This window comes from Canis aureus, chromosome 30, assembly GCF_053574225.1.
Source record: "Canis aureus isolate CA01 chromosome 30, VMU_Caureus_v.1.0, whole genome shotgun sequence".
NCBI classification, from domain to species: domain Eukaryota; kingdom Metazoa; phylum Chordata; class Mammalia; order Carnivora; family Canidae; genus Canis; species Canis aureus.
Window position 1 is genome coordinate 43,175,664 of NC_135640.1, and position 8,417 is coordinate 43,184,080.

At 70.2% G+C, this 8,417-nt stretch overlaps 1 protein-coding gene across 1 annotated transcript in view; it reads left to right on the forward strand.

The window, feature by feature from the left end:
• The window catches only part of COL18A1 (collagen type XVIII alpha 1 chain), a 41,138-nt gene that overhangs the window by 32,208 nt on the left and 513 nt on the right, over window positions 1-8,417 (forward strand). Inside the window, 12 exon segments of the mRNA XM_077879435.1 lie at window positions 274-342; window positions 952-994; window positions 1,242-1,304; window positions 4,218-4,261; window positions 4,439-4,561; window positions 4,813-4,966; window positions 5,053-5,126; window positions 5,398-5,526; window positions 5,906-5,938; window positions 6,611-6,868; window positions 7,113-7,310; window positions 7,478-7,593. Coding sequence (XP_077735561.1) covers window positions 274-342; window positions 952-994; window positions 1,242-1,304; window positions 4,218-4,261; window positions 4,439-4,561; window positions 4,813-4,966; window positions 5,053-5,126; window positions 5,398-5,526; window positions 5,906-5,938; window positions 6,611-6,868; window positions 7,113-7,310; window positions 7,478-7,593 — 1,304 coding nt within the window.

Genomic DNA, 8,417 nt, shown 5'->3' on the forward strand with positions numbered 1-8,417 from the left:
ACTCGGAGCCCCGCCCGCCGCCCCTGGGGTGCCCCCTTCCCGCGGGGACATGCCCACGTCCAGTCCTGTCGCCCAAGGGACGTTCTGGGGGATGCTCTGTCCCCCGGACCCACAACCAGAGTGAACCGGGCGCTTCCTGACTCTGTGCTGTCCCGGAGTTCAGTCGTCTGATTTTATGGAAACGCCTAGAAACGCTCCTGCCTGTATCTGCTGCCCTGCTCCTGTCCACAGCCTGGCCATGGACCTCACAGGCTTCTTGTCCTTCCCACACAGGGTCCACCCGGTCCCCCAGGGCCTCCGGGGCCCCCAGGCCCTCCTGGGACTCCCGTCTATGACAGCAACGTAAGTCCTCCCAAGATCGCTCCCCACCCTCCTCCTCATGGGCCCTACCCAGTGCCACCCCCAGGGTGCTGACCCCGAGGAGGGGCTGACCTCTAGGGGGGTCCTGACCCCAGGAAGAGGCTGATCTGTAAGGGGGTGCTGACCCCCAGGGAGGGATTGATCTCGGGGGGGGCTCCTGACCTTAGGAAGAGGCTGACCTCCAGGGGGGTGCTGACCCCCAGCCAGGGGACAGCCCAGTTTCCAGCAGAGGGTGGCTAGTGGGACCCAGGCCCACGTGCCTGGTAGGTTTTCTGTTAGAAAACAAGCCTCTACCTGGGGAAGCGAGATGGGGGGCTCTCTGGACCGGGGAGCCTGAGGCTCAAGCCCCGTGGTCCTGGGGGGGTCACACACCCCTGTTTTCTGAGGCTCGGCCCCATGAAGTGAACCGTGAGGGGCCGATCACATCGTGAGCGGGGCTCCTGATCCCAAAGCCCGGTTTGCTCTCCCTCCGTGGCCTGCACCCCTGGGGAGCATCCGTGTGGCTTCACGGCGGGCTGGGCCTCTGGGCCCTGAGAGCCCCGCGTGGGGGGCTCAGCTTGCAGGGCACCTTCCTCACTGGCTTCTTTGCAGGCATTTATGGAGCCTGGCCACCCCGGACCTCCAGGATTGCCAGGTGAGGGCTCCTGGGGCCTCGAGGCGGCCAGGGCGGGACGTGGGGGCCTCGTGGGTACTGTGAATCCCCTGCCCCTGGGCCCTCCCAGGCAGCCTGACTGGACAGCAGTGGACGCTGGCCCGGCTCCCCTGCCTCGTCCTACCGGCTGGCACACCCTGCAGGAGTGGCCTGGTCCCCAGAGCAGCCCCTTGGGTGGGACCCCCAGGGCACACACTCCATAACGGGCCCCGGGTCTCTGTCCCTCCAGGGCACCAGGGGCCTTCTGGACCAAAGGGTGACAAAGGAGACGTGGGCCCTCCAGGACCACCAGGTGACGATGCTCTGGGCTGCCCTGGGCTGGGGCGGGGGGGGGGGGGGGCTGCTGCATCCATGGTGACCTGGCTGCCCTCCTGAAGGAAGGAGACCCCATCCAGGCTCATGGGGCCCTGACAGGACCTGTGGTGCTGAGTCTGGGTTTGAGGCCCCAGGTTGGCCCCACAAGCCTCAGGGCCAGGACCCAGGGCTTCGAGGACAGGTGGCCCTGGCTGCGTGCCAAGGAGTAGGGCCGGTCCTGGCGTGTTGGGGGTCTCGGGATGGCCCCCCATTACCCCTCATCAGGCCACATGCCCGGGGTGGGGGGTGAAGGCCTGGCCCTCAGACGTTCCCTTGGACGGTGAGCCCTCTGCCCAGCCCTTCCCTTGCTGAGATCCTGGGACCCCCGGTGTGGACGTCAGGGAGCTAGCAGATCCGAGGTGCAGAGCTGGGGCCCCCACAGGCCGTGCCCATAAGGGCTGCAAGCAGGGCCTGCAGGGACGGGGCTGAGCCCGGGGCGAAGGCGGGTCAGAGACAGGCCTGCGGGTGGAGACCAAGCCCCACCTTCCCCAGACGGCTGCCAGGAGGGAACCCCTGGGCTCCCCAGGGTCTAGGAGCCCCTGAGGCCGAGCTGGTGATGGACGGCCAGAACTGCCCAGAACCCAAGAGGGGCGGACGTGGCGGGCGAGCCAGGCCGTCGGGGGGCCAGCTAAGGTGGGGGCAAGGGCGAGGTGAGGGTGTCCGTGGGGAGCTGGGACCTGTGGGAAGAGCCGGTTCCACTCTGGGACAGAGCTGGAGAGCCGCAGCCCCTGGGCCCGGGCGTCCGCGGGAATGAGCGGCGGTGGGGGGGCGAGGGGGGCCGGGGAGCTGGGGGGCCCTTCCCGGAGCCGGAGGTGATGCTGGGGGTACGCGTCCCGGGGGCCGTACCACACTCGATTACCACAGAAGCAGCCGGCTGGACGCAAGCAAAACCACGTGCCGCCTGCAAGGCACACTCCGCAAACAGGGACGCAGCTAAACGCGGCAGGACGGGAAGGCACTCCGCCGGGAAGGGAGCTGCGGGGGGCAAGCCGTGCGTCTGTGTGCGTGCGTGCATCTGTGTGCACCTGTGAATGCACCTGGGTGTGTGCCTGCGTGCACCTGTGTGTGCGTGTGCACCTGTGAACACACCTGTGTGGGCTCTTGTGTGCACCTGTGTGCAGCTGTGAATACACCTGTGTGGGTTCCTGTGTGCACCTGTGTGCGTGTGTGCACCTGTGAACGCATCTGTGTGTGTGCCTGCGTGCAGCTGTGTGGGTTCCTGTGTGCACCTGTGAACACACCTGTGTGGGTTCCTGTGTGCACCTGTGTGCGTGTGTGCACCTGTGAACGCATCTGTGTGTGTGCCTGCGTGCAGCTGTGTGGGTTCCTGTGTGCACCTGTGTGCATGTATGCACCTGTGAACACACCTGTGTGCGTGTGTGCACCTGTGTGGGTTCCTGTGTGCACCTGTGTGCATGTGTGCACCTGTGAACACACCTGTGTGGGTTCCTGTGTGCACCTGTGTGCGTGTGCATCTCTGCACCTGTGTGGGCTCCTGTGTGCACCTGTGTGCATGTGTGCACCTGTGAACGCACCTGTGTGTGTGCCTGCGTGCAGCTGTGTGGGTTCCTGTGTGCACCTGTGTGCGTGTGTGCACCTGTGAACACACCTGTGTGGGTTCCTGTGTGCACCTGTGTGCGTGTGCATCTCTGCACCTGTGTGGGCTCCTGTGTGCACCTGTGTGCATGTGTGCACCTGTGAACGCGCCTGTGTGTGTGCCTGCGTGCAGCTGTGTGGGCTCCTGTGTGCACCTGTGTGCGTGTGTGCACCTGTATGGGCTCCTGTGTGCACGTGTGCACCTGTGAATGCGCCTGTGCGTGTGTGTGCACCTGTGTACAAATGCAGGTGTGTGTGTATGAGAGAGAGGAATCAGGCAAGAGTATCTTAAAGCAGGAAAGGTCGCAGAAACTCTAACAAGCTCTTCACAAGGATAAAAGAGAAATCCCGCCGGGAACGTACAGCAACTCCCCATTTCTGCACCTAAGCACAGAGCTGCAGGACGCCGGGGGCACCGGAGGGGAGGACTGCGGACGACAGGGCGGCCGGGGCGGGGTGTGGCCGCCCGGCAGGGGCGAGGGCAGCTCAGCGGGGAGATGGAGCTGACGGGGTGAGCGCCCCGACCGCTGGGCCCACGCGGGGCTGCAAGCGAGCGGGAGGTCAGCGCTAGAGACGCGACTGGGGGACGCCCGCGGAGCAGCGCACCTGCTCGGATAGGAGGGGGTGCGGCTGGCACCCGGAGGGGGCTCCCAGCGGGGGGCTCCCCACGCGGCCCGGGGTTTACCCAGCACGGGCTCGGGGCTCGGGGCACAAGGGCAGGTTTAACTGGAAGAAAGAGGCCAGACCCCACGTGAATGACGAGCCTTACAGATCGAGTCAGTTCTTTGAAAAGAGCCGTGATCCGGGCACGTCCCCCGCAGGGCCGCGGGGGGGCTCGCTGGTGTGGGGGGACACGGTCAGAGGGCGCCCCAGCAAGCGGGGGGGACATGGGCTGCATATTTATGGGAAGGAGGAAATAAAACAGGCACCAGGGCAGTGAGCTCAGCCCCCGGGGGGCCGCGCAGCCACCGTCCCAGCCCGTGGGGCGCTTTGCCGCCGCCAGGAGGGCAGTTGACAGAAGTCAACCTTCTAAACACGTGCCGAGGAGCCGGGTCGGGGCTCCCGGAGGCTGTGGGGTCCTGGAGCTGGCGTCGGGGGCCCGGGAAAGCCAGAGGGGAAAGAGGGCGCCGTTGACAGAAGTGTCGGGGGCCTGGGGACAAGGGCCACAAGCCGCAGGGCATCCGCGGGCGCCAAGGAAGTGGCGGAAGCGAGGAAGACGCGGGCGCGTGGCTGACCCGGGCCCTCTCTCCCGCAGGCCAGTTCCCCTTCGACCTCCTCCAGCTCGGGGCTGAGATGAAGGTGGGTGACACCTGCGCCCTGCGCCACCCTGACTCAGTTTCCCCGGGGCCCACGTGGTGCAGGAAGGTCCTGCCAGGCCTGACAGACGGGCTCCAGAAGCTTCCTGCTCCTTGGGTCTGCCCTGCCCTCCCACCGCGGCCGCCGGGGTCGGGCTCAGACCAGCATCTCTGTCCTCAGGGGGAGAAGGGCGACCGAGGCGACGCCGGGCAGAAGGGCGAGCGCGGTGAGCCCGGGGGGGGCGGGTTCTTCGGCTCAAGCGTGCCTGGCCCCCCCGGCCCCCCGGGCTACCCCGGCATCCCGGTAAGTCTGGGCTCGGGGCCCCAGGGGCCAGGGACGCCTGCGAGGCCCAGCGGCTGGCCGCCAGCTTCCCCTCCGGGTCCTGCCCCCGGCGTCGGGGTGGGGGGCACCTGCTGTCCTGCGGGCGCTGCTCCTTCCTCTCGGGGGGCTGCACCTCTGCCCGCGGCCTGCGGGGAGGCGGGTGGCTCGGCTGCTCCCCATGGGGCCTCTGGCTGAAGCCGCCGGGCCCCTCAGGCTCTCTTGTCCCCCCACAGGGTCCCAAGGGAGAGAGCGTTCAGGGCCATCCCGGCCCCCCTGGACCTCAGGGTCCCCCTGGCATCGGCCATGAGGGGCGTCGGGGGCCTCCCGGGCCCCCCGGCCCCCCCGGGCCCCCAGGACCCCCTTCCTTTCCTGGCCCTTACAGGCAGAGTAAGTCGGGCGAGGGGGGTGGGTACCTGGGCCCCCGCCTCGTCCAGCCGGGGCTGCGTGCCCCATGTCTGCTCTCTCTCTCGCAGCTATCAGTGTCCCTGGCCCCCCCGGACCCCCCGGGCCTCCCGGCCCCCCTGGAACCATGGGCACATCCTCAGGGGTAAGAGCCCCCAGCCCGGGCCGGCCACCCTCCCCTCGGAGGCTGCGGGTGGACTGTTTCACGGGTGGCTTGAGACGGGGGTTCCCAAGCAGAAGTGGGGGGCCTGGGGGTCAGGAGGGCAGGGGAGGGCCCCCAGCAGCCCTCCCCACGGGGGCCTCATCCGAAGCCACAGGGTGTTTGGTGGGTCCCTCGCCCGGAGGCGCCCACGTCCTCGCCTGCGAGCGCGGATGCTGCCTCTGTGCCCGGGACCCACTAGGCCGGCTTCCAGCAGGTGCGCATATGGGCCACGTACCAGACGATGCTGGACAAGGTGCCGGACGTGCCGGAGGGCTGGCTCATGTTTGTGGCCGAGAGGGAGGAGCTGTACGTCCGGGTCCGGAACGGGTTCCGGAAGGTTCTGGTGAGTCCCCGCACCTAGAGGGGGCCAGAGGGCTTCCCAAGCTGGCCCGCGGCGCGGCGGGGTTGCGGTGGGGTTGCGGGGAGGGAGCCCTGTGCCTGGCTGCCCAGGGCGGACTGAGCGGGGGTGTCCATGTCCTGGGGGCGGGCGCCTGGCGGGGTGAGTGACCCACGCTGCTCCTCGTTACTCTCAAACGAGTTGACTAATCTTGGGAGACGTTGTACGTTTACAGAGAAGCGCTCCCCCCGCTTTTTAAAGCAGGTGCACGTCCGGTGTCGTGTGCCCGGCGCTGGCCTGGGCACCGGGGCGCGGCCGCACCAGCTTCCCCGGGAGGGCGGGCGGGCGTCAGGGGTCGCCGGGTAACCCCTGCGTTTTCTTCCAGCTGGAGGCGCGGGTGCCACTCCCACGCGGGACGGTAAGGGCGGCTGCAGGACGGAGGCGGAGGACGGCCAGGGCTCTGCGGGCCGGGAGGGGGCGGGCAGGTCATGCCCCCTGCCTGGGGGATGGAGCCCCGGATGGTTGGGCTCTTTCCTCAAACAGGCCAGGACCGGGGCTGCGTTAGGTGCCGTGTGTCTCTGGTTCTGCGGGTCTGTCCCTGCGTGGAGCCCAGTGGGTCCCCTCTCATTCATTCTTCAGCAGGGGTCTCAGCCCCTCGCACCCGCCAGGCACTGTTGGGGGGGTGGGGACAGGTAGCAGGTCCCTGGTACTGGGGAAGCGGGAGGCGGTTACGCAGAGAGCAGGGTCAGAAGGCGTTGGGCGCCGGGGCAGCGGCCTCTGTGAGGTGGGTGGGGTGGAGCGAGGGCCCGGGAGCCAGGGCGGGGGTGTCTGACGGTGAGGCGGCTGGAGGGTCAGGGACCGCTGTGCTGAGCCGGGCGGCTGGGGGCCGCTCCGGGCATCAGGCTGGCAGGGCTCGCTGCCCCCGCTGCCGCCCTAACTCCCTGGGGCACCCCAGGGTCTGTGGGTGCCCCCCAGCTCACCGCCCGCAGGCCGGCCCCGTGCTGACCAAGAGCAGGGCCGGGTGCAGAGGAGGGGGCGTCTGGGTGTCAGCGGCCCTGCCACCGGGCGCCGTCGGCCTCTCCATCTGCAGGACAACGAAGTGGCCGCCTTGCAGCCCCCCGTGGTGCAGCTGCACGAGGGCAACCCATACCCCCGGCGGGAGCCCACCCACGCCACGGCGCGGCCCTGGCGGGCAGATGACATCCTGGCCAGCCCCCCGCGCCTGCTGGACCCCCAGCCCTACCCCGGGGCCCCGCACCACGGCTCCTACGTGCACTTCCAGCTGGCTCGCCCCACTGGTGGGCCCGTCCACACCCACACCCACACCCACCAGGACTTCCAGCCGGTGGTGAGTGGCCCCCGCGGTGGCTCGGAACCCACCAGCGCTCGGCCCACAGGGCTCCCAGGGGCTTCTCCGGGCCAAGCCCCTGGCTGTCTCCCTGGAGGTCAGGGCGGCAGAGCCTGAGCACGGGGACGTGCCCCGGGGCAGGTGGGGTGGTCGGGGGCGGCCCCCAGCACGCGGGCCTCTGCCGCCTGGGGCCTGGCTGGTGCTCCGGGCCGGGACCCGCCTGGACCGCGTCTGGTCCCCGCAGCTGCACCTGGTGGCCCTGAACAGCCCGCAGCCGGGCGGCATGCGAGGCATCCGGGGAGCGGACTTCCAGTGCTTCCAGCAGGCGCGCGCCGCGGGGCTGGCCGGCACCTTCCGGGCCTTCCTGTCGTCGCGGCTGCAGGACCTCTACAGCATCGTGCGCCGCGCCGACCGCACCGGGGTGCCCGTCGTCAACCTCAGGGTGCGCGCGCTCCCCCCGCCTGCTGCGGCCAGGCCGGACCCTCCCGTGCAGCCGCTGGGGCGGGCTGGGGCTGGGGCTGGGGCTGGGGCTGGGGCCGGGGCTGGGGCCGGGGCCCCTCCCGCCGCACAGCTCCAGGGGCACTGAGCCCCCCGCACGTCCCTCCCCAGGACGAGGTGCTCTTCCCCAGCTGGGAGGCCTTATTCTCGGGCTCCGAGGGCCAGCTGAAGCCCGGGGCCCGCATCTTCTCTTTCGACGGCAGAGATGTCCTGCAGCACCCCGCCTGGTAGGTGCCCCCGGAGGCCTGGGTGGTGCGCCCAGGAGCGGCGGCGGGGGGTGTGGCCTGGAGGGGCGCCCCGGGGGCCAGGGTCGCCCGCCCTCCGTGGCCCCGCCCCGCATCCACCGGCCCCGCCCCCAGTGGTCCAGCGAACCCGCCCCCCAGTGGAAGGCCCCGCCCTGCACCCACTAGCCCCGCCCCCCAGTGGAAGGCCCCGCCCCGCACCCACTGGCCCCGCCCCCAGTGGTCCAGCTACCCCGCCCTCCTAGTGGCTCCGCCCCAGTGGAAAGCCCCGCCCCGCTTCCACCAGCCCCGCCCCCCAGTGGAAGGCCCCGCCCCACACCCACTGGCCCCACCTCCAGTGGAAAGTCCCGCCCCCAGTGGTCCAGCGAACCCGCCCTCCTAGTGGCCCCGCCCCCCAGTGGAAGGCCCCGCCCTGCATCCACTAGCCCCGCCCCCCAGTGGAAGGCCCCGCCCCACACCCACTGGCCCCGCCCCCAGTGGTCCAGCTACCCCGCCCCCCTAGTGGCTCCGCCCCAGTGGAAAGCCCCGCCCCGCTTCCACCAGCCCCGCCCCCCAGTGGAAGGCCCCGCCCCACACCCACTGGCCCGCCTCCAGTGGAAAGTCCCGCCCCCAGTGGTCCAGCGAACCCGCCCTCCTAGTGGCCCCGCCCCCCAGTGGAAGGCCCCGCCCCCAGTGGTCCAGCAAACCCACCCTCCTAGTGGCCCCAGCCCCAATGGAAGGCCCCGCCCCGCATCCAGCAGCCCCGCCCCCAGTGGAGGGCCCCACCCACCCCAGTGACTCGGCCCCGCCCACCCCAGTGGCTCCGCCCC